Source organism: Panthera leo, chromosome C2 (assembly GCF_018350215.1).
Source record: "Panthera leo isolate Ple1 chromosome C2, P.leo_Ple1_pat1.1, whole genome shotgun sequence".
NCBI classification, from domain to species: domain Eukaryota; kingdom Metazoa; phylum Chordata; class Mammalia; order Carnivora; family Felidae; genus Panthera; species Panthera leo.
Window position 1 is genome coordinate 46426776 of NC_056687.1, and position 26051 is coordinate 46452826.

The 26051-nt window shown below is 40.0% G+C and overlaps 1 protein-coding gene across 2 annotated transcripts in view; it reads left to right on the plus strand.

Annotated features, from left to right (window-relative positions):
* Window positions 1-7971: 7971 nt before the first annotated feature.
* ST3GAL6 (ST3 beta-galactoside alpha-2,3-sialyltransferase 6) overlaps window positions 7972-26051 on the plus strand; it is a 54494-nt gene continuing 36414 nt past the window's right edge. Inside the window, exons 1-3 of one of the 2 annotated variants that reach the window (XM_042903217.1) lie at window positions 7972-8051; window positions 21393-21492; window positions 24546-24623. In XM_042903217.1, the coding sequence (XP_042759151.1) occupies window positions 21404-21492; window positions 24546-24623 (167 nt within the window). In that variant the 5' untranslated portion in view covers window positions 7972-8051; window positions 21393-21403. Of the gene's footprint in view, window positions 8052-14455; window positions 14879-21392; window positions 21493-24545; window positions 24624-26051 lie in introns of those variants that run through there. The other variant, XM_042903216.1, reaches the window with a different exon arrangement.

Sequence of the window (26051 nt, forward strand, 5' to 3'; positions counted from 1 at the left end):
TAAATAAATAAATAAGTAAGTAAGTAAACGTTAAAAAAAGGTAAAGTTTTAGTGGAAATGTATCAGACATACAGAGGAGTACACAACCATGTACGTGCAGTTTGCTACATTTCTTCCCAGTGAGCACACCTTGTAACCTGCCTCAAGATGGAGAACTGGAACATTGTTCGCCCTCACGAGTGCACCATGGACTCCCCTTCTGTCACTGTTTCCCTCCTTACATGTAACCACTATTCTGACTTTTACCACCATAGAGTAATTTTTTTTTTTCCTGTTTCTCTTTAACGTGAATTAACATCAGGTATTCTAAATGGCTCTAGAGCATTTAGTCCTTCTGGCTGAGGGCGTGGCCTGGGCATTTCAAGAAGAATGTTATGGGTTGAATTGTGTCCCTCAAAAAAGACAAGTTGAAGTCCTCCTATCCCTCCTATCCAGTACCTCAGGTTGTGACCTCATTTGGAAATAGGGTCATTTCAGATGCAGTTAGTTAAGATGAAGTCATGCTGGGATAGGGTGGGCTATTAGTCCAGTAGGACTTCCGTCCTTATAAGAAGCATCCTTGTGAGGACAGAGACACAGGGATAATACCATGTGAAGATGTTGTATTCGAGCAATGCATATATAAGCCAAGGAACGCCAAGGAGTGTGAGCAATCCTCAGGAAGCTAGAAAGAAGCAAGGAAGGATTCTTCCCTTCAGCTTTCAGAGGGAGCATGGCCCTACACCTTGATCTTGGTCTTCTAGCCTCCACAACTATGAGACAATAAACCTCTCTTGTTGGAAGCCACCCTGTCGGTGGAACTTTGTTCTTGCAGCTCTGGGAAACAAATACAGAGGGTTTGCGGTGGGCCTGGTGCCCTGACCCCTCCTCTTTGCATCCCCACCAAGGGTGCACCTGGCCATTGCCCTGGCTACACCCTGTCCAAGCTGCTCCTGTCTGGATGGGCTTCCAGGATGCTCTGTCTCGCTCCTGGTTGCTCCACACCTGTGATGTGCCCTGTAGGAAGACAGAGGTTTTGTTACTGTTATATGGCTTTTTCCTGATTTCTTCGCTAGTGTTTTCAGACCGAGCCAGTTTGGTATCCTGACATGCCTCAGACGAAAGCCTTGCGTATCAGCCTTTTGGGTCTCTGCTGAGGGGTCCTACCTGTCCTCCTGCATCCAGACTGGGGCCACATCCTCCCATCTGGTTTCTCCAGTTCCTCTGGTCCAAATCATCTTTGATGGGAAAAAAAACAAATCAAACATTATTCTTTAAATGCCATACTCTATTTTAGTATGGCATGCTGAAAATAAAGGTTTCATTTTGCTGTACAGAGGCATATCAAAGACCAATTCTCATCTGAGAAAATAAGCCCTCAGATCGAAAAGCAGCCCAACAATTAGACTTTAGTAAGTAATCAGGAACTATGCAGAACATATTAGATAACAGAGCACTTTCTTTAGCAAAGGATTAGTTTTAGTCCGCCTTACAACTTATCTGTTTTTTATTCTGGGCTGAGTGTCTGGTGTGGGGAACCACAAGGATTGTACTGTTGTGAAATCCCCAGGGAGACGCCACAGACTCAGGCCACTTCCTGTGCTCTGGGCTCTTTTGTGTCCTTGCTTTGGGACCTAGGGTTTCTCTGGTGGCTTTTGACTTATATGCTCTTAGCACAGACTCTGTCCCTTAATGTCGTATGTCCATAGCATGTGCCCCTTACTTTCTGTCCAGAAGCCATTACTTACTGCTACTAACTATGGGGAAATCTTCAGGACATTTTTAAAAATCACAGACACGGGGAAGTTTCAAAAGTTTAAGTGATGCTACTTTTGGTTTCTGGCCTATTTGTCATTCCTTATTCTCATTCTCAGTCTCTTTCAACTGCTAGTTCCTGCTGTTTTTACTATCTATCTATCTATCTATCTATCTATCTCTATTTCTGTTCTGCCCTCTGAGGGGGAATGCAAAAAAAAAAATGTGGTTTTAGGCGAATCATGTATTCAGTACAGTATGCATATTATGCAATAAAAATAATAAAATGTGCACCTCGAATCTGTAGTTAAGAGGTTAGAATGAGGCAGAAGGTTATGTTTGGTATGTTTAATTGTCTATGTTTAAATGTGTGATTATATGGATTCGCTGTCTTGGTTCAGATACTCCTTATGCTCTGAGACCTTGTGCCATGGGATAAATGAGTAATAAATATCTGTGTCAGATGGATGGACGGACAGATGGATTAATGAATGATGAAACTGCTCCATCTTGAACAGTGATTTTCTTGAACTACTGGTAGGATAAATTTCAGTTGGGTTCACGGCTGCATCCTGTAGCCTGGAAGGATTTCCCTAAGCCCAGAAGGATTTCTTGGGCTAGAGTCCGGGATCTAGAAGTGAAATCTCCGTGGCTTGTCTGTGGAACATGCTGAAACATTTGGCTAGTTGTGTGAAAATGGGGCCACACGGTCTGACTCCATTGTGGCCTCAGTATGACAGAGTTACTTCTTTCATTGGAAACCTAGATTTTTTTTTTTTTTTCTATTTACTGACTTGGGGACCGTGTACACTTCTTTGGAAATCAGCTAGGAGACTGCTCTTCCCTTTCCCTCTGAAGAGAAATGCCCTTCTTCAAATTCCGTTTTGCCTTTTCTGGACTAGGTCATCTTACAGTGTGAAGAATGCAGCCAATAGTGAAGTTATCCGTATTTTGAAACATTTGCCTTTTGAGGTTTTCTCAGAATTCTTCTGTATAGAAAATGATACTAAAGGTGTAGGAAACCAATAGATGGGTCTTCACGTATTTGTGAACTTGACCTCAGTTTACACTTCAAAATAAAACTTGTTACAGTGTCCTTGAGCAAAAAGTTCCATTAATGTAAATAGATAATTGTTTTGGGTCACACTGTTTATAGGTCTGACAACTTCACGATCATTTTATTGCTTTGCTTAATTGTCTGTTTTATCAAACATTAACTCTGACACATGGGAGGCACTTGCCAATCCCTTGATTCTAAAGAAAAAATTGTTTATCTTTCTGTGTGGTTGTGCCTTGGATTATTTTCTGGCCAGAGCACAGAACAAGGCATTCCAGAGAAATATTTGTTTTGTTTATCTGCTTGCTCAAACACTCTGATTTTTCTGTCTAGGGTGGTGTGGCCAGGAGGCGAAAGTGGTTGTAAGATACAGACTGTCTTCTGCATCTACTTTCTCTTCAGTATGTTCTGTTTGCAACAGGATTAGTATAGGTTCAACTTAACTGGAAATTTATTTTCTCATTTAAAATACTATTAACTTCCCCTTTTGAGAGAGCCATAGTATTTTAATTATTTAGTTATTTTTACCTGACTTGAATTCTCAAAGATTTATGTTTTTAGAGAAAACCCCATTTAAAAGGGAAATTTCAATTTTAAAGTATTTCTAGCCATTTGTAAGATTCACTGTCTCAGTAAACTATTTTATTGAATTATCTAGATTATTATTATTTTATTGAACTATCTATTATCTAGATTGAAAAACAAAAGAGCTTTGGCTCCAAAATAACATTTATATAGGCAATTCTCTGAGAGCAACCTAAATGTCCGCTACTAGGGAATTGATAACTTGGTGATGCATTTGGTTGATAGAATATTCTACAGAACTTAAAAAGAATGAACTAGACCTTTCTGCATCACATCGATATGGATGGACCTCAAAGTAGAGTGACAAATGCAAATTTCAGAATATTATATAATTGTCGTGTAAATGTTAAGCATTACTTAAAACAAGGTCACATCCTATATAATGTTTATGAATGTGTGTGCGTGCATGTGAATAAAAAGTGGAACCCGCATGCACATGCATGAACAGGAGGAAAGTTCCACGTTGACCTGCTCCTGGGGAGCTCTGATGGCTCTCAGGTACAGAATAAGGACCCAGGCAGCAGAGAACCTAGACCAAACTCTGGCTCGCCACCTTCCTGCTTTGAGATGTTGGACAAGTTGACTTCTCTAAGCCTTTCTGTGTCCTTATGTGCAGAGTTAGAGTAACGGCGCCCATGCCAGTGCTGTGTGTGATCTGTGAGTTCCTGCGGGCGGGTAGGCACACCGCCAAGACTAGCTATTAACTGTTTTCATCATTACTCCCATCGGCGGCTTCAGTTCTTCCGTGTGAAGCTTTCCTTCTCACCTCAGAATCTTTGCAAATGCTGTTTCCTCCGCCCGGAATGTTTTTCATTTTCACCCTATTTCATCTGGTTAACTCTTGAGTGGAGTTCTCTGAGAATTTCCCCCAAATTCTTCTAAGAAGCTCCCTGTCTTTCCCTAGCTGGGTCAGTTTTTAGCCATACCAGTATTGTAACTTAATAATTAGCTGTGAACTTCTTGCTAATACCTGCCTCTCTCCTGGATTGTAAACTTCTTTTTTTTCCCCCTTCACTACTTTATCTTTAGTTCCTTGAACAATGTCTGGTATAGAATAGGCATTGAGAAATTTTTTATTGATCACTTCAACACGTATTGTAGAAGGTAGAAACTTTCAGAGTTAATTTTATCAGGAAATAAATTTGACTCACTTTGCCAAAAGGATTAAACCTACTGGTATTAGGAAGTAAATCTAGGATTATATGATTTCATAAAAAAAAAATTACTTACATAAAAAAATCACATGCATTGGTTTATTTGTAATAATATTATAAAGTACCCCAAATTAAGATTTGCATCGTGTTTGTAACTTGGCTTTAGAGAATCCTCTGATGGATAATAATATAAGCACAGATTTTTATGTGCTGTGGAGAACAGAAGAATGTCCAACACTTAAATTTCGATTTTATATATGTTCATTTGATTGCTTACCCTCAAGCTAATTCACTTTTTTTCTTTTAAAAATAGCAAAGGAGGAATGAACAAACAGATGATACTTCCCAAAGGACAGAATAAGCTAAGTTCATTCAGAATTAACTGAAAAGTAAATAAGCAGTTTGGAAAAAAAGGGCTTTCATAAATCAGATTTCATAAATCTGATTTTCATAAATCAGAAACAATGTTTAAGCAAACTAAAACAGCAAACCCTTTGGAAGGGGGACTTTCAGAGTCAGAAGAAGGGCAGGAAATGGGTTTCCTCTCAGTTCTTGGTTTATTTACTATGGGAGAGAAATGTGAGAACGCTTTAAAGTTTGAGGAAAGTCTGTGTGTTGAGATATTAGCATATTTCTCCAGGAAAGACATCACATAGGATTTTGAACTGATTCAGGTCCAGTTTTATTAGATAAGTAAGGGAGCAGAGCTAGAAATGAGGACTTGCAAAACACTGAAGGAATTTTTATGACTCTGATGGATAGCAGAGAGGTGAAATTCAGGGCCAGGTAAATAATATAAAGCCCTACATTGAAAAAGAAGACCACAAATTGTAGCCTTGGGAGACTTACCTCCTCCCCACCTTTGGAGACACACAATTTTATAACAGGTCACTGGGAAAAATTTGTAGCCATGTTTTCTCCATTCTATTTCTCTGTTAACTGTAGAATCGTAAGTAGAAATAATAAGTAACTGCATTTTTGAATGCTGAGTGTCTGTTCAGTCAGTCATTCATCAGTCACAACACAGTTACTCGGTTTCAAGTATTTGCCAAACTTGGGGCGTGAGCATCATTCGTTTGTTTGTTTTATTTGAGGGAGAGGGAGAATCCCAACAAGGCTCTGTGCTGTCAGTGCGGGGCCCGACTTGGGACTTGATCTCATGAACTGTGAGATCATGCACGACCTGAGCTGAAGTCAAGAGTCAGACACTTAACCGAATGAGCCACCCAGGCACCCCTTACTTTTTTTAAATGGAAGTAAAACATCTCTTCTTTAGAATTGTGCAAAATTAGTTGCTCTCAAAAGTATGATTGCGACAGTCACTGCAAGATACCAAGATACAAACTTTGTAAAATTTTGGATGTGTGGACTCACAAAGTCCTGCTAATTACCACTTAACCTATTTATTTATAGTCATCTGCCCCCAGATCAAGACTGGAGAATACTTTTGAAGTCATATGGTTAGAAGACTCTGTGTGCTTTGGGGGACACAGGTTTAAATAACATTCTAATGCGTGTAATCAAGTTATATCCTTGACACTCAAGACCCACGGTCTTGACCCTTTGCCTCACCTGGCAGGTTGCTTCAGATGCGGATTCTCAGGCCCCACCCCAGACCTACTGAGTCATCATCTACAGTTTAACAAGATGTTCACGTGATACCAGTGGACATTCAAGTTGGTTAAGCACTACTGTCCAAATATATCCCAAGCGGTTCTTAGGACAAAATACCTTCAGTAACAAGTGACTTCGTTATCCTATCAGTCAACCTGTATTATCTTTAGGCAGCCCAAATATTAGCAAGTTCCCTCCTACTGAGCTCAGAACTAACTTCTTGAATATTGCATTCACTGGCTTTGGCTTAACAACTTGCACCCCCACTCCCCAGCCTTCAAACCAACTTAATGCCTTTTCTTCATGAAGGTCATTCAAACATGAGAATGGGCCATCTTGTTTCCTCCCTTGATTTAAGCTCCTCCAGGTGTAACTAAGTCCCCATCCCTCCAGCTGTTTCTGGTGTGGTACTGTTTGGGGTTCCTTTACCAACTCTTCAGAGTAGATAATTTGAAAGGATCTTTCCAACTTTAAAATTGTGATTGCTCTTTTACTTCAGCTGCTAATAACTACTACTGGGTAGAAGATGATAGAAACCCAGGAGCTGCACTTTATTTGCATTTAAGGAGAATGACTCTGGGGCACAAATGTATAATTATCCATAATTTCCTTAGGCTCAAAATTCAGTTTCATGGTAGAGACTTCCATTATAATAGCTACTAGAGAGCACTACTTTGCCTTTCTTCTAACTTCCAAATGCATCAACTACTTGATATTTCAAAAGTGAAGATTAGCATTTTTTTGTCTATAAATTTTTATTTTCAAAGAAAAAAATTCCCTGTAATCCACAACTCAGCACATCAATGGATTTCATTTTTCTCCAGTGTCTTTTGGTAATGGGTCACACACACATAGAAATAATCTTAGTGTTCTCAGCATTTAAATGTTTTCCTTCTTGGTGGAATCTAAATATTTTTTATGTTATTATATGATTTTCATAATAGTTAAGCACAAATATTTCCTTATTGCAGGACATTAGAGTTCATAGTGGCTTCTGAAATAAAGTATTTGCCATATTTTTGTTTTTGTTTTGTTTTTAATTTGTTTCCTAAGAATGTTTTTTAAATAACATATTTTCTACTAACACAAGTGAACAGCATGCAATCTTGGTTTTGTTTTTGTATCAGGGTTGGTCTTGTGTAAGAAAAGCTGTAGCAAGAGGAGTTTGAGATTTTTTTTCAATTTTTTTTTTTGAGAAAGTAGCCCACAGCACATTCTTAAACTAGTTGCTCTTCACACAAATTTCTCCATGCTTCCTTTCCCCTCACATTCTTCTAGATATTTTAATTCGTCTTGACCTCCTCATTCTCCCGTCTCCCTTCCCTTCCTCCTCAGAGAATTTTCGGAGCAAGCTCGTCTCTCACCTCCCTCACCTCTGCATTTAACAATAAAGCTGTGTGTATGTGTGGAGAGAAGCTGAAAAATAAGACAGATGGTTCTTTCATTACCAGGTTGTTTTGGATTAATTAAGCTGGATGTGTTATTTTTTTTTTTCAAGGACACTGAGCCAGATCCTGTGGATAACCAGTCATGAACTATAGTAATGTAACATAGGCTGCTGGTTTTGCTCTTGGGTTTTTTTTGTTTTGCTTCTTGGGAATTCCATCATCCTGTAAAGCATTTTGGGAAGGGTCCAAAGTGAGTTTACCAGATGTGTTCATTAAGGATTTTTTGACAGCTTGAAGTTTTCCTTGGGCAGTTAAGCCTATTCTTAAGAAGCATGCTGTCTTTGTGTTTTATTTCAGCACTTGCAAGTGAAGAAGCAGCACAACTCTTTGTTTTGGATTATTCCTAGCAGAGAGGCTCCAACAATTTTGCAGACGGACTCCCGGGCCTCTGGAACCCGTACTACGTCCTTCACGTTCAGGAGCAGAGAGCCTTTGCGAAACAGATTCCTGATAGTGGAGGTAAGCCAAGGCAACGCTACCACTGTCTCAGACTTCTTAGATGTGAGTGTGAACATTTGAAGTGTTCGTATACAATGTTGCCACCTCTAGCAGGTGACTTTATTTTTTAATTATTTTTTAAAAAATATTTATTTTTTTGGGAGAGCACAAGCAGGGGAGGGGCAGAGAGTGGGGGACAGAGGATCTGAAGCTGGCTCTGTGCTGACAGGCTGACAGCAGTGAGCCTGATGTGGGACTTGAACCCATGAATCGTGACATCACGACCTGAGCCAAAGTCAGACACTTAACTGACTGAGCCACCCAGGCGCCCCATCCTCTCCTTCTTTATATACAGCTGTCTGTTAATTTATCTCTTATTAGTTCAACATGTGGCCAGAAGGCCCATGAGACTATTAAAGTAACCAGTGACTGGTCAGCACATCCCAAAGTTAAGCTATGGAAGTAATAATAATAATACTAAATATATATAATTATTATTTTAAAGTTTATTTAAGTAATCTCTACACCCAAGGTGGAGTTCAAACTCACGGCCCTAAGCTCAGTAGTCTCATGCTCTTCTGACTGAGCCAGCCAGGCACTTCTTAAATATTATTTTTATTCTCAGTGTGAATTTGTCTTGTTTGGGACTGTTCTAAATCAGTATGGAAGTTAAAGAGTAATAAAATGCTGAAGTTAAAACTAGAACATTACATGCAGCACATGTATTATAGAAACTGCTGTTAAGCTGTGTAACCATGGACAAGATGCTTGCCCTCTCTGGGCCTTGTTTTCTCAATAGAATGAACTCTAGTTCCCTCTCTGTCCTTAAATGTTACAATTAATAATAATTTTATTAAAGTATCTTAATATAATTTTTATGCATATTCTCCTTACCGTTCCTGAACCCATGTACAAATTTAAGACTCACTTCATACATTTATTCTGAGAAAGCTTGGGAGCTCAAATGTCCATCAGGAATTATCTCCATGTTTCTGTATAGCCCCATGCATCTGTATAGTATTTCCGATTTGTTAAAGTTCATCAGAAAGCAGCTATTCCACTAGTAAATTTGTTACGTTACTGTTTTGTTTGAAAATAGTTTTGTGAAGGACACCCACTGACTGAGCACATAACGCTTTAGTGGTCCTGGCAAATTTGGTCATTTGCAATGCTTTTGGGATTTCGTCCTTGGGACTCTCTTGAGCTCTTTGTTCACACCGAGATTATTCATGAGTGGCTTCAAAGCCCTTCCCCAGTGTCCTGGGCCATTGGGCTTGCAAAACTATTGAGTACCACAAACTTAGCCTGGACATAAGGCTGGATCTTCAGGTTTCTTACTTCCAGATATATCTTAATTTAATGGAATCCGAGCTGTAATCATCTTGGGTATTTGTAGAACTGTCTTTCCCGCCCATCTTTACATCTCTTGGCATCACCTGGAAATATTTTTGAGTCTTTATAGCATCATGGATTCTGGTGGGTGCCTGTGTTCAAATTCAGCTCTGCCCCTTACTGCCTGGGTATTCTTGAGGACGTTAGAATTTCTCTGTGCTTTCGGGTCATCATTTGTGTGATAGGGATGACAATAGTACCTTTCTCGAAGGGTAGTTTTGAGGATTAAAATAATTGCATCTGTAGAATATTTTAAACAGTTCTATTATGTAAATGTTCAGAATATAAGCTATTTTTAAAATTGCCATCTGCTGCAGTGTTTCATCTCTGCCCCCATCCTCTAGGGCTGACAGATACTCAGCTCTTCATGCTTACCTTGTTAGACATTGCTGATTGGCCCTGGTACTATATTTCCTTCTGAATCTAGAACACAATGCTTGAATCCTTCTCAGCAGTATAACAGCGTCAGAGACAACTATTTGTCAATTCAAATTATTGCAGAGTTACTGATTTTATTTCTTGCTTCAAGACATAAATTTGATATGCTGGTTCCAAGTCTTCATTGTTTGTTTTTGCTAAAACTCAAGAGCAGTTTTATTATGACAGGCATAAAAAGGTATAGCTTCTGTAGCCAGAAATAGGGTCTCATTCAAGCATGAGTTTTGCTGATGAATTACTACTATCTTGAATGCCTTTCATTTTTTATTCAGAAGGAGATGAATAAGTCTTCCTATCGGCTTTGAAATATTGAAATGAATGTGCAGAAACAGCTAGCATAGTAATGAAGCTTAATCTTTTGAGGCTATTATTAGTACAATGTCACTAGTTCTTTAGGGTCTTTGCCAGGTTGTTACAAAGTTCATTTTTTTAGTAAGGGCTTGGTATATGGGTAGCTGATATTTCATTAGTTTTAAATGGAGAATTAGAACAAGGTTGGGAGAGTCTTTCCCATGTGCCAGACTTTTACCTGAGTGCTTTATATTTACTACTTACAGTAGCTCTATTAGGTGGTATTATTCCCATTTTACAGCTGAGGACACTGAGATGTAAAGAGGTTAAGCAACTTCCCAGGCTCCTATGGTTAGCCAGATATGTAGAGCTGAGACTCAAACCCGAGGGGTCTGATTGCCATGCAGGCAACCTTAATGCCTAATTAGGCTGCTGCCTGCAAAGAATAAACTGCATGAAGAGGAAGATGAGAAGATGGAAGGACCAAATTATAAAAGTCTTAAATGCCAGGCTAAGTGATTTTATGTTTATTTGGCAGACAATGGGAAGCCACTGAAGGTTTTCCTGTAGGGCGGGGTGACAGAGTGAGAGCTGGGCTGTAAGGATTTTACATGAGGTACAGCAGGTGGGCTGGTTTAAAGAGAAAGGAGATTAGAGACCGTTGCTAGAAGCTGAGAAGTAATGAGCACGTGGGTTTTGGAAGCAGCATTAAGATAAGAGCTTGGGAACGCCCATAAATGGTGTGCCAAAGGGGAAGAGGCCAAGACACGTAAGCAGAGAGGTGAGACCCAGGCCAGTGAGTGCCACCTGAAGGAGGTGTTTCCGATGTTGAACACCATGGAGGTCGGAGAGGATTGGAACAAAACAAAGACTAGTGGGCCATTACCGTACACCCCCCATGAGACTGGAATTGTGCCGGGGAAAAGTCCACATTAAAATGTTCTGCGCTACCAACTCTGCTCCTTGTGAGTGAGGTCCCCTTGGGCAAGTTTTTCGATTGTTCTAACTCCTGGCTGTCTCTTTTGGGGTTCAAGTTGTGAATAACAGTAAGTGGAGATGCTGTTGTAAAGGTTGGGGTGGTGATTCAGTTGACCACTTTAGGCAATGCAGAATGAAATGTGTGTCCTGTAGATATAATGAGAGGAGTCGTGTATATTTCCTGTCAGAAATGCCAGTAGTATCGTAGTGATCGTGGTAGTAAGTGGAAGGCTAAGACTGGAAACAGTATGGGACTGAAAATGTGTAGGGAATTTACAAGGCAACCGCAAATATTCCCTAGAATGTGAGGGACATTTTTCTCAAAGCCACTTACTTTCAGAGAGAATCTGACTAGTTTTCTCAGAGGAAGTTCTGTTGGTTGGAAAATTTAAAAGATCATGTCTAAAAGACTTAAAGGAAATAGTAAGGGACTTAGAATGAGCTTCCAGTTCCTCTCAGAAACCCTTTTTGTGAATCCCTGACCTTCTCAGTGGGGTATAATTTCTCTTTCCTCTGACCTTTTCCATTAGTACTTCTCAAACACAGATCACCTGAGGGTCTTGCAGATTTGATTCAGTGGATCAAGGGTGTGGGGCTGCGATTCTCTATTTCTGCCAAGTTCCCAGGTGATGCCAACACTACAGGTCCCTGGACCCCACTCTGAATAGCAGGACTCTAAAATACTTTTTAGGTTTCACAACAGGTAAGCATACTTATTTTGAAATCGTGTAACGGTTCTCTCATCAGACTGAGCTCTATTTCCCATATCCTGCAGCACACACCCATAATGAATGCTCGATATTTATAATCAATTTTTCTGTCAGTGGTTTGTATTATTCAGTGGTATCAATAACTTTAATTGTTATGGGTGGATGGTTTTTTTTTTTTTTTTTCTTTTAACCGAGAAATTGAAGCAGATCTGTTCAGGAATAGGCGCCAGAATACAATATAAAAATTTTATATAAAGTTAAGCATGCATTTACTGTATGACCCATGAGAACATATGCTCACCCAAAGGCATGTACTTGAATGGCTGTACTTGAATGTTAGCTTTACTAATAATAACAACAACAACACCTTATAAAGAACCAAACGTCTATTACCTGGTGAATTGATAAATAATTGTCATATAGCCATATGATGGGTTACTACTTACCTATAAAAAGGATTGAATTCCTGGCACAAGAAACAATGTGGACAATTCTTTCAAAAGCATTATACAAATTGAAATAAGCTAGAAATAATATACTTATTTATGATTCTATTTGAATGAACTTTTAGAAAAAGCAAAAGTATAGTGATAAACCAATCAGGGGTCAGGAAATGGGGGAAAGTGAGTTGGCCGTAAAGAGGAACCTGGGAAACTGCAGGGGAGGGGTGGGGTGATGGAAACATCTGGTATGATTTTGGTGGTTGTTACTTGGCTGTATACGTATGTCAAAACTCATCACATTGTACACCTAAAAGTGAATTTTATTATAAAAAAAAATTTATCTCATAAAGTTAAACAATTAGCCACAATCGTTAACCTGTTAAGATCTAATATTCCTTGGAGGTATCTTATCAGTGGGATATTAATATAAGGAAATAGAGAAAATTTCCACTCTGGGAGAAGAAATGGGTCTCTGGGAGAAATTATGAATAAACAGTAGGAACATAAGTTCCCTTAAAAGCTTCTTTGTGGATTTTTAATGTAGCTGAGTCTGAAGGGAGAGATCTTGAAAACAGGAACTTCAGTTCATTTATTTTTAGCATCCAGTATAGTATGCCATTTGCTGAATGATTTTAGTGTGCCCACTGTGCTATTAAAAAACAAAATTCTGCTGAAAAGTCATTTCTGTGCTTTTTTATATTCTTTGCAGTGAGCACACTCAATTATCAGGGGAGCATTCAGTCATCTGCTTTGGCAGTGATGGCTTAGCTTTAATTAGGTAAAAAGATGTGTCTACATATGGTAAGGATGCAATCTGGCAAAAGCACTAGCTTTCTTGAAAGACTAAAAGGAAAGAGCATGTGTGTGTTTACGTGTGTAGAGCTAGCTGCCTGTTGTTTTATTAGCCAAAGAATTGGGGGGAAAGGAGAGAAAGTTAATTATGCATGTTCTCCTTTTGCCATACAGAAAGAAAAAAACTATGAATTTAGAAATCAGCCAGAATGTATACAGGTGATCCAATTTGTTGAAACTAGACAGAGTTATTTGGGGGGGAGAGGGGGTGCATAAACGAAATCATAATTTTCTATTTACTCAATAATGTCAGCTTTTTCCCCCTTAATTTGTATCAAATAGTAGTAGCTCAACATTTCAGATTTAAACTTAGCTTTTTCAGGTATAGTATGGCATATTAATTTTGGATATGCTACTCTTTATTCTTTAATTATGGCTTATTGAGAATTTTCAGGTCCTTCTAACAGAAATCCCATCAATCAGACTGAGTCTTTAAGATTTATCTTTTTAAATTATGAAGTGAACATTTTTTTCATATAATGTTTCTAAGTAAGTGTATTGTAATAAATGCATCTATTTAGTATGTATCATTCCCTAATTTTACTTTCAAAAAGGTAGTAAGTGAATATAAAGTTCATCATGTTATAGTTAAAAAAAAAAAAAAACCAAAAAACAGTGGTTATAGTTCCCCATAATGTGCAGTTTAAAAGCTTTCCATAATGTACAAGTAAGCTCAGATCTGGGTTTGAATTCTGGCCACTGCTCTGGTAATTGAGCATCTCTAGCATGGGGATGATAATATACTTTCTTTCTTTCTTCATGTATGAAAAGGGCTGAGTCTACTGCTGGGCATTTAGGAAATACTTAATAAACTGTGCTATTATTTACATGATCAACACCAAAGGTTCGTGTTTTTTGTATGTTCATGAGGCTGCTGGACACATTTGGATCATCCAGTTAGTAAAAAGGGCCATACTTAAAGGGGTAGTAAATGAGTTAAAGAGGACTGAACCTTTTACATGGGTCACTTTAGGGTCCTGTTTGTATCTGCTAAGGCTTGGGCTATATTGAGATGGCTAGGTCTAGGAGGCTTAAGGGGACCCATGGGGCCAGAACAAAAACTCTAGAATTAACGCATAGCTAGAGCTGGAGCTAATGCTCACGTGGCCATGTGATTACAGAGAACGGTCCTAACCAAGCAATAAATACAAAGAGGAAGGCAGGCAGGATGTATGAATGTTGGCCAAGTTCAGTCTTGGGTGTGTCAGTGTGAGCTAAGGACCTGTGGAGACCTAAATGGAGAAGGAACTCTCTGAGGGCTGAATGGACACAGGCTGCCAGCTGGCCCACCTAGTAAAGCTGTGGAGGTGAGCCAGGAACAGGGGCACCTGGCTAAGGGGAAAGCTGTGGCTGAGATCCTGCCCATGTCAAGCTATGTGCCCACAGGGCTACGGGGAGTCAGAGGGGATATCCTTTTCTCATATGTCCAAAGACGTAGGTTGTTGAGTCTTTGGACATACTAGAAAAGGATATCCCCTCTGTGTTGAGCAGCAGTGTGTGGAGTATGAGGCAAGACCAAGCCTTGACAGGGCATCCGTCAGTCACTGACGTAGCGGAGAGCATAAGGGAATACAGTGGATGAGGACATGGTTTCAGATCCAAGTTACTAAAAAACTGGAAGTTTGGCTGCAGAGCTGCTGGGGTGGCTGAGAGAGAGAAGAATGCAGACTTTGAAAAATAAAACTCGTTTCAATGCACATTCTCCTGGCAACAGAACCCAGGCCTGGTGAAGGAGATGGCCAAGGTCAGTGTGGGATCAGCCGGAACCTGACCAAACTGTTGAGCTGCTGCTCTGGGGCTCCTCAGGCTCCCTTGCCTTGAGCCTGGGTCGGTCCTAGAGCTTGGGGGTGGGTGCTGAGCCTATGGACAGAGGGACATTAGGAAGAGTGTGTAGCCAGGTGTAGAGGAAATGTCACAGAGAGGTGAGGCAGCCTGGGACTGTGTGCTCAGCATCTGGAAATGTGGACATGAAGGATGTTTCTTCCTTTGTGTTGTTTGATATTGAGATACCCACAGTATTTGTGTGCTTGGTGAATGATTGCGGAATTATTGTTGAACATGCTTCATTCTAGCTGGCTGTTGGTCAAACAAACTCCTTTTGGTTTGATAAAGCATTAGGAGACTCTAAAACTAAAAATCTGACCATTTTCAAGTGTCCTTCCATAGCGTTTGTTTGTCTGTCTTTATAAGCAATGCTATCAAGTTTGCTCTGGGGCTCAGGAAGGTGCCTGAAAACAAGCACCCTCCTGTTTGCTTCTCATACACACTGAAGTTGGAGAATCACTGCTCTAGGACACTCAACAGAACCATGGAGGGGGAATAATTAACGTGTTGACTGAAATCCAGTAGAATGAGTTGGCAGGAACAAGGATGGGAGTAATAGGGTTTTGTTTCAGCCCAGTGTGTGACCGTAACCTTTCTCTTGATTTCAACAATCCCTAGAATTTGTTCTGCCCAAGGAGCTGGTAGGATAGACAAATTAGAGAAATGTGTTGTAATGTTTAGTCTGGTATCAAAAAGATGGGCTTGTGCCCATTAATGGAAGCTCACATCAGGAGAGAGGCGGCATAATGCATGGGCTCTGGTCGGGTAGATAAGGGTTGAAGTTCTATTTTTGTTACTTATCATCTCAGGGAAGTTACTGCCTCTCTCAGAGCTTCAGTTTTCTTCATAAAATGGCAGTTGCAAGTTGGCCACTTCCTTCACAGGGTGGTTGTGAGCATTACATGAGCTGATGCACCAAAAGCATTTATCACCAGCTTTGGCACATGATGAGCACATGCTGAACACTCCTATCTTAATGATTCTAATGAACCGTTGTTCATTGGGCATTTGCCATGTGCTAGGCACTTCTGGAAAAACAAAACAAAACAACCCCTTCCCCGCCCCCCCCAAACAAAGCATCTAGTCACAGGATGTATAACTACATTCAACAGCTATCTACTTAACATCTTCTGTGTGACAGGTATTGTTAGAAATGCTGGAAATAAAATGATGGACAAGACAGACTATCCTGCTCTTATGGAGCTCGTAGTCTAGTCAGGATAACTCTTGTCACATCTGTTAGAGTCTCTGTATTTCTGTAAACCCATCATTGTTTTCCTCTGTGGTTCTCTGGAGTACACATACTAGAGCAATGGTTCTCAAACTTCAGTATGCATAAGAATTATATTGGAAGGTGCTCGTTTTAATGCACATTCCCGAGATCCAGAGATTCAGAGTAAGTAGGAGCTCAGGAATGAGTATGTTAACAAGCCCCCATCTGGGGCTGACCCTTGGATCTGCCACATCGCTTTGGGGCACGCTGCCCTAGAGCCATTTCCCTTTCATGGATATCTGAATTTACCCGTGGGGAGCTCTAGCCGCCAACGTAGCACTGTCAGGAAGTTCTAGATTACAATTCTCTTTTGGGTTCTCCTCATGCTTTATGTCTTGAGAGACAGGATGACCCCAGGAATGGAACTGGGAGGAAGAAATGGTCAGACCTTCAGTCTATGTCTGTCGCTTAAACTGTGTGACCTAGGACAACCAACTTCAGAAACTTTCAGTTTCCTCATTCATGAGGGGGATCATACCTGTGCACCATTTGTCAAGCTTGGTTTGAGCCTTAAGTGAAGGAAGGGACATAAAAGCATTTAATGCAATAAAATGATAGACAAGACAGACTATCCACGCAGATAAGATACACTTATTGTTAAAGAGAAGGGAGGGGCTCCTGGGTGGCTCAGTTGGTTAAGCATCCAACTCTTGGTTTCACCTCAGGCCATGATCTCATGGTTTTGTGAGTTCGAGCCCCACATTGGGCTCTGTGCTGACAGTGTGGAGCCTGCCTGGGATTCTCTTCTCTCTCTCTACCCCTCCCCACTCATGCTGTGTCTCTCTCTCTGTCTCAAAATAAATAAATATTTAATTTTTTTTTTTAAAAAGGGGAAACTGTTGCCAAGATGGTGCTCACTTTTGACATATGTAGATTATTCATATATTGGTTTATGATAATTTAAGAAGAGAAAACATTTGATATCTGCCAACAGTTCCTGTTCTTTCTTGATGTCCTCTACCTACACTTGAGATAAATAATTACTTCATGACTTAAATTTTGTAAATAATGTTATAGAGACCCTGGTCTTGGGAACAGATGCAGCCAAGAAGCTGAGTCTGTCATATTTAATGTCAAGATCTTGAAACTTGTTTGTTTTGGTAGTTTAAGCTATCCTGAGGGGTTGCGGTTTTCTTTTTTTCCTTCTTTGCTTTAAAGCAGGCATATTTATATATTAAATGCTATATATTAAATATGTTTATATGTTCTGATTGTTTTTTTTGTCAATATCTTTTGCTCAAAGCAAAATGGTCATTCCATTTATAGCATTACAATTGGGGAATTTGTTTATTCATGGAAGCTTTTTTTCTACAAGTATGCAGAGGAACTATAAATGTTTATCACAAGGATATCCTGGCTGGCTCAGTCTACTTTGCAACTTGAATATGCTTTGAATTGCCCGTGAAATACAGAGTTCTTCTCAGCTGGTGTATGCAATGGCTCTTCAAGAGTAGTTTAATTTTACTTTTTAAAGGAAAACATGTTCTCTTACACTTCTGGGTTTCCAGCTAAAACACATATTAGTGAATGAAAAACAACAAAATCTTGCTTATTGATACCTCCATGCTTTGCAAAATAATATATAAATTTCCCAAAGAATGCATTTTGGGGGAACAGATAAGCAAATTGAATTGTAAATCTGAGTTTCTTCTCTAGACCTTCCTATACTGTTTTATCTTACATGTAAATAGGCTTTTAAAAAGTTGCTGATACTGGTAAGTGGCATCCATGTTGGGTGCTTACATAAATGATGTTACTTTAGGTGGAGCCTTAAATAATTGAGCAGTTAAGCAGATTGGTGACTATATTGGCCCATGGTAAAATACCTTCCAGGATAGCCTCAAGCCTAACATTAGTAGTTTCTAAAACTGTTTCAGTTCAAGTTTAACTGGTGGATTCTAGAACTCCCAGAGTTGTCAAACACCCCTGATGTCTGACACCGTCAGCATGTACAACAAAAAAGGGTTAATTACAGTGTATATTTAAGGGAGTCACAGGATATGTAAATATAGTAAAACCTTGGTTTGTGAGCATAATTTGTTCCTGAAACATGCTTGTAATCCAAAGCACTTGCATATCAAAGAGAATTTCAAGAACCATTGGCTCAGTTGTGATCACGTGACATTTGCCATCACGTACTACTCGTATTGCAAGACATGCCTCGTTTATCAAGTTAAAATTCATCAGAAATGTTTGCTTGTCTTGAACAACACTGACAGAACAGGTTGTTCTGCCATCTAAGGTTTGACTGCAATTCCATTGTGTTCTTTGGAGTCTTGATTTGTCCTATATCCATGTTTGGGTAATAGCTGCATGGGTGAAAGAAAAAAGCATTTTGCTGAGGTCCCATCAATCAAAGGGATGAGACAAGCCAAGTCCACATCAGTTCCCTGTCGGCACTGATAGGCCTGTATCTTGTCTTCACGAAGCATTGCTCATGGCCTTCGGTGAATGTTTAATATGATTACCTCTCACCTATACGACGAGTTGCCTTTTAGCACCCAGCTGGACCCCAGTTTGACCTTTCTCAATTCTCCCAGTACAGGGGGAAGAAGGAAGGCTGATATTGTTGAACAAGTATAAGGGCCAACTAGAGACTTTTACTGATAATCCCAAACCTTAGCATTCTCCATCACTTGGATTTTACCCAGTATTCCTCAAGAAACATAGAGCCATACCCCACTCCTTTTTTTAACCTACTAATAATCCTGCAATTTATTTCTTTTTACCAAGGAGAATTTAAGATGATTTTTAAAATAACCCACATTTCATCAAGATAGCATACATTTCAGGTGGGTGAGGAAGACCGAACAAAGCAGAAAGAGAGGTGCAGGCCTGAGGGGATGGGAACAGCAGATCTATGTGCGCTTTATAAACTGCTTTACTCCCTTTGCCATGCGAGGATGTGGGACTTTGTGCAAAAGCCACATGCAACTGCATCTTTCTGTCAGGCCAGTAAGAAGACAGTGTAGGTTGGGGCGCCTGGGTGGCTCAGTCTGTTGAGCGTCTGACTTTGGGTCAGGTTATGATCTCACGGTTCCTGGGTTCGAGCCCCGCGTCGGGCTCTGTGCTGACAGCTCGGAGCCTGGAGCTTGTTTCAGATTCTGTGTCTCCTTCTCTCTCTGCCCCTCCCCCACGCGCGCTCTGTCTCCCTCTGTCTCGAAAATAAATAAACATTAAGAAAAATTAAAAACAAAGAAGACAGCGTAGGCTGCATCAGGATAGGCCAGGTCTCATATTGGCTTTCTCAAAACCCATGCATATTACTACTTAGAAAAAGAGCACAGCTGACAGTTTTAGAAAATGAACCACCGTTAAATACACAACCACATTCACATATTTTGTGTCCTAGGTTGTGCCGGGCACGCTTCATTTTGGGTAATCTACCTAATAGCTCAAAGAGGTAGTTTCTGTGCTCTCACCTGTAAACAGATGAGGATGCTCAGGTTGGAAGAGGTAAACTGATTTACCTAAGGTCCCCCAAGCCAGGAATTATGTGGAATTGGGCGGTAACTCATGTGTTCTGATTGCCAACCAGTTTGACTCTTCATGGGGATCATGTGTGCTAGGAAGTATGTGTAAAAAGTGTGTTCTTTAACTCCTCTATTTGCTTTCTCCTTACATAGGCATTTCTCACTAACTTATAATAATGGCATGTGGGGGTGGCGGCTGCCTGAATAGAAGTGAGAAGCAGCAGCTGACACCAAGGGAGGAGAAACCAGCGATTTCCTCTGGATAAGGACGGCGTAGCGAACAGTCCCACACCCTCATTAGCTCCAGAGGAGCCCAGCATAATTATGACATTTGTTAAGATGACCCCACATTATCGAGGAAAGCTTAAATTGTATTTATTATATTCTGTTTATGAAGGCAAAGGAGTGCTTTAAGAGTTCCATTTGGACTTATTTTACTGTTCAAAGGGAGACAGCATGATCTTATCTGGAAATGCATCTACCCAGACTCACCATGTCTGCACTGCATTGCCCCGATGAAGGTTGATGGATGTGAACAAGAGGTACATGCAATTGTCGAAATGAACCAGAAACTTGAGAGGCAAAAAGCTAGCATATTTGTTTAAAGTCCCAAGCATTGAAATCTACTGTAAGCACCATATAATATATTAAATTTGTCTTTTGCATTTAATTGCATGTGGAAATAAGAACTTATTTCTATGAAGTAAAAGTGAGAACAAAATAGTTCAGGTTTCTTAAAAATCTATAGGGTTTTTAAACCCATAGAAGGGTTTTTAAAATTTATATTCTAGTAAAGATTTTGTCCAGGTTTTTGTCAATCTACAAATGTACAATGGACCACACTGTTGATGTAGTGCAAAAATAAGCAAGAAATTAGCTGAAATGTACCTCTGCTAGGATACTGAAAAATCAAATGGATGCATCTAAAAGTATATAAAAGTTGAAGATGTGGAAAATATTCTTAGTAGCCTTTTTTCCCCAGTTTTTAAAAATTGCAAAAAGGACTTGTAAAAATTACAATGCATAGCATTTAAAAATCATTCTGAGAGGTGCCTGGGTGGCTCAGTTGGTGAAGCGTCCGTCTTTGGCTCAGGTCATGACCTCATGAGCCCTGGGTCAGGCCCTGTGCTGACAGCCCGGAGCCTGGAGCCTGCTTTGGAGTCTGTGTCTCCCTCTCTCTTGCCCTCCCCCACTCTCACTCTGTCTCTCTCAAAAATAAATAAAAACGTTAAAAAAAATCCTTTTGAGCACTGAGGAAATGCAATGTTTGTTTACATCTTAAGGCATATATTCACTTTCTGTTGAGAGAGTGAAAATAGGTATTTTTTACTGTTTCTGAAAACAAGTTTTGGGTCTGAAATACATGTGTAAAATTTTGTTTTGAATGCATGTTTTTCTTATCTAACATGAGAAGGTAGGATGGCAGCTGCTAGCTTTGAAACCATGGTACTGTTGATAGGTTTACACATCATGTTGTATTGACTAAACAGGCTGAGGAGAAACAGAAAAAAAACACTCTTTTGCTACAAATTTAGTGAATTATTTCCAAAAATAGTAGGCCTACATCATTTTCTTTTCTTCCCTGTCTATATGTTTATTCACTAATGCTTATTTTGAGCTCTTGTGTGAACCCATCTACATAACAAACGATAACGCTTTTTCTTTGGACTTCATTTCTTGTGTTTCAGGTGGGCCAGCCATGAGAGGGTACCTTGTGGCCATATTCCTGAGTGCTGTCTTTCTCTATTATGTGCTGCATTGTATATTATGGGGAACAAACGCCTATTGGTAAGTTTCATTTTTGCTCTTTAAAAATAATTCCCAGGGCACCGAGGTGGCTCAGTTGGTTGAGTGTCTGACTCTTGATTTTTGGCTCAGGTCATGACCCTGGGGTCGTTGGATCAAGCCCCACGTTGGGCTCTGCACTGAGCATCGAGACTGCTTAAGATTCTCTCTCTCTTCCTGTGCTCTTCTCCCCCACTCATGTGCACGCGCTCTCTCTCTCTCGAATAAAAAAATAAAACTAAATAAAAATGATTCCTAAACTAGGAAACTAGTCTTTGACACAGTCACACAAATGATGTTAGAAGGACCTATAAAAAAAAAAAACAACTCTTTAACATTTTGAGCCTTCTTTAGCTTTCCATGCTAAACTGGGGTTTTACCATTCTAGTGTCTTGTACATTGTAGCTTTAACAGTTTTCAAACTGATAAAACAGCACCTTATTTCTATTGACATCAGTGAAGCAGTGGTGTTGCCCATCTCTGGAACATAATATTCTTTATATAATATTTCATCTCCTTGAATTGATGGAGTAATTCTTGGACTCAGTGGTTCTTGACTGTTGAGCCTAAAATGCTTGGATAAGATAGTGATGATTAAAATAGAGACACTGCATATGGTTTTCTTTGTTTAAAAATATTCGGTGCATGATGACACACATTATGAAACCACTTTGACTTGAAATGTCTCCTAAAACTTTGAAGAAGCACAGATAGTTTTATGGCAGAGAAAACTTATGAAATAAGCTTTTCATCCTTTTCCCTAATTGTCCTTTGGCTAGGAGTAAAGTTTTGATGACCTTTAAATCCTGAATGGATGGTAGTATATGATATCAAAATAAGTCACATGACAATTTTCTATTTTAGACGAAATACCAGTACTCTTTGCCAGTTTTTCAGTAGGAAATTCTAGATCATGTTTCTGGTTGTGTCCCCCTCCACCCCCGTCTAGATAAAAAAAAGTTCATGCTTCTGAATTTACTTCACCACTTGTTGATTGAAAAATTATTGTAATGCTCTTCATGGAAGGAAGTTAGGCAGATGGTCACTAGAAAAATCCAATGCCAGGTGGGGGTGGGGGGTGGCCCAAAGTTTCTAGGCCTTGGACTTAACTACTGAGCTAGAGGACTTAGAAGTCTGATTATACACCACATGAAGGTTATACACGGTGTTCTCTCCTTCCATCTTTGCCGCATCCTGTCTCTGTACTACTCTTAGTAACGGAAGGTAAGAATAGAAGAGAAAGCAAGGAGTTTACTTTGTAAACAAATCCTATTGTGTCACAGGGGAAAGGATAAAGAGGACAATGCAAAGAGTGTTGAATTCTGCAGTCTTTTGTCATTCGGGTTTGAGAGTGTTTATGACCCTCCTAAGCTAACCCGTGATACTAGTCACAGAAAATAACGGGGGAAATTACCTCAGGTGGGTTTTGTGCTGTGAACTTACTTCCTTAAAAACTATTTAAGACAGGTCACTTTTTAATTTTTATTTATTTATTTTTATTACTTTTTTAATGTTTATTTAGAATATGTGCTGCTGAAACGAGCACATTAATGTTTATTTAGAGACAAAGAGCATGAATGGGGGAGGGTCAGAGAGAGAGGGAGACACAGAATCGGAAGCAGGCTCCAGGCTCTGAGCTGTCAGCACAGAGCCCGACGCGGGGCTCGAACCCACACACCGTGAGATCATGACCTGAGCTGAAGTCAGAGGCTCAACCGATTAAGCCACCCAGGTGCCCCTAGACAGGTAACTTTTTTAAGCCACCCAAAGGTTGTCTTCAGAATATCCTAAAAGTTTTTCTGTTCGACTAACCTTAGAAACCAAGTAATATCTTTTACTTCATTTTGTCCTCAGAATGTAATTTGGTTTTTATGATCTAATGTGCTGATCCACCATATTTTTGTACCTTCCTAACATATAAATCAAGGGATTCTTGCCATGTATGGTAGTCACAAAAGATGTTTCTCTAATAAGGACTTTACTAGTTTCATAGTTTAGAAATCTAGCAGTTCTTGGGCGTCTGGGTGGCTCAGTCATTTGAGTGTCTGACTTCGGCTCAGGTCATGATCTCACGGTTCATGAGTTTGAGCCCCTCATCAGGCTCTCTGGGCTGACAGCTCAGAGCCTGGAGCCTGCTTTGGATTCTGTGTCTCCCTCTCTCACTGCCCCTCCCCCCCAGCTCAGAATCTGTGTGTGTGTGTGTGTGTGTGTGTGTGTGTGTGTGTGTGTGTGTGTCTCAAAAATAAAAACAGAAACCCAGAAGTCCTAACTATGTGGATTTTTAAAAAATTGAGACTACTTCTTTTAGTTTGTGTCCTGTGATTATAGAAGAACATGGATTAGTTTTTTAGATGAATTCTTCACATAATTGATCATTAATAAAGTCTTCTGTTAGGCCGTTACGAACCTGGCTAGCTCTGGATCCTGCCACTCTGTCCCCCTCATTTATTTTTGTTTTCATGCTCTGTCTTGCTTCACAATACCCTTTTAAACTGTGGAGACGAGCACTCCATTCAGGAGACCCAGAAGGTCCTAACCTGTGCCAAGAATAGAGGAGAGTGAGATAGGACTCTGAATGGTGTGATTTGTGGAGTCCAGATCACAAGGCTGCCTCTTTAAAGCTTCAGGTCTGTGTTTCTATGGTAGGTGTGCCCAGTTGTGGCATGGGGGACCTAGAGAGTCATGTGCACTGGAGTGTGGTGGGTTTGGCAGGCTTTGGGGAGACTTCCAAGAAGTCAGCCTGCTTGTAGCTTCCACAGTGTGGTGACCCCTAGCCCTTCTCGAAGGGCCCTTTGTTCACTGCTGGTTGAATCCCTTCTGGGTCGCTTGGCACCTCACCCTTTTTCACCCTCTCGCCTTGTATCCGTGCATCCTCAAATATGCGAAAGGTCCTGGAGAAAGTATGGTCATCCCTCAAGGGTTTCTGTGAGGATTTTTAATTCCATGCCGGAGAAGTCTTTCAGCGGTTGTCTCCAAGTGGATTCCCAGGGCATTTGCTTTCCTTTGGGCGGGCTTCCTGGTTCTGGTTTCTGAGTGACACTGTTTTTGTCTCCTAGGGTGCCACCTGTGGAAATGAAGCGGAGAAATAAGATCCAGCCTTGTTTATCGAAGCCAGCTTTTGCCTCTCTCCTGAGGTAAAAAGATAAAAGAAATTGTGACCTACATGTTTAAAATGTGTTTGTAATCACTTTTCACGCTGGTTAACTTTTTTTCGTATGAAAAGTATGAAAGTAGACTTTAGCAGCGTAAAGTAGACACTCTATATTTAAGGAAGAGCTTGAATATCCCGTCTCTTTTTGTGCTTTTGGTCAGAGCTCTGCATATATTTTCAGAAAAGGCATTCAAGAACTCAATCAGACCAGTTACTCTTTTTACACAGGTGAGATTAGAGAGCTCTGTTTGTATTTGATCATAAAAAGTGAACTATTCTTCAGGGCTTTATTTCTCCCCGTGTTGTTCCCATGTTGTTTTTTACCCTTATTATTTTGTAGCTTTTTTCCCCCCTTGTCTCTAGGTTAAACTTCATGATGAGAAGTTTTTCCGCACCATGACTTTCAGTGAACTACTTGGAATGTAAATAACGATCTTTATATAGTTGTCAGGACTTGCAGAATATCCACAAATATTATTTTCCTCTTTCACCTCAACTGTGACAGATTGCTGGTCAAAACGCTTCTAGAGAAATAGAAATAACAGTCTGGTCATGTTTAATTGTGTAAAACAGGTACAAGCTTTTCAATATATTATCCATTAAGGATCAAAAGTTTATATATTTGTAAATTTTCTTTTCATTGCGTAGTATACTGCATGTTTCCATGACTGGTTCTTAACCTTTTAAAATCAACTCTCTAGGAAACTGGAGATACATAAAATATTTCTGCATATGTTTACAAGTATATCATGGCTACTATAAGCACTTTATAAGATGATAAATCTTTCCAGTTAGGACCACTGCAAAACTAGAAGAGTGGTTTTAAACTTTTTTAACCATGACCCCATAGTAAGAAATCAATTTTACCTTGGAACCCAGTATACACTGGGTATGAATACGTTTTACTTTGGAAGCTGGCATACATAAATAAAGCTGGACCCCTGAGAATGCTGACACTCTCAAAACTAAGTCTGGGACACAGATCATATGTCATGCAGGAAGGGCCCACCCTCACCTGTTTCCTTAGTCTGAATATGGTGTGAGTTCTTAGCCCAGCTCTGAAGACCTTAAGCTCGTGTGACTTGCCCAAGGTGTAATGGCTCCTGAGTGGCTACTATGGATGCAAATGAAGCCAGAATGAAACTGAAGCTATTTCACCCCTATTCTGTGCTTTATTTCCATTTTGTCATACAGCCACTGAAACCCCAGGGCACTCTGATCTGCACCTGCAGGTTTTAGACTAACAAAAGGCAAAGCTGATATGACAGAAAAAATGGGGCCAAGTGTGGGGGATTGGGGTAAGGGTGAGTTTGACTTGTTCCTTCTCTTGCATTAAAAGCACTTTGATTTTCTTTTTTTCTACTTCATACTGGTTCCATAAAGAAGTAATACGGAGTTGAAATTCATTCAA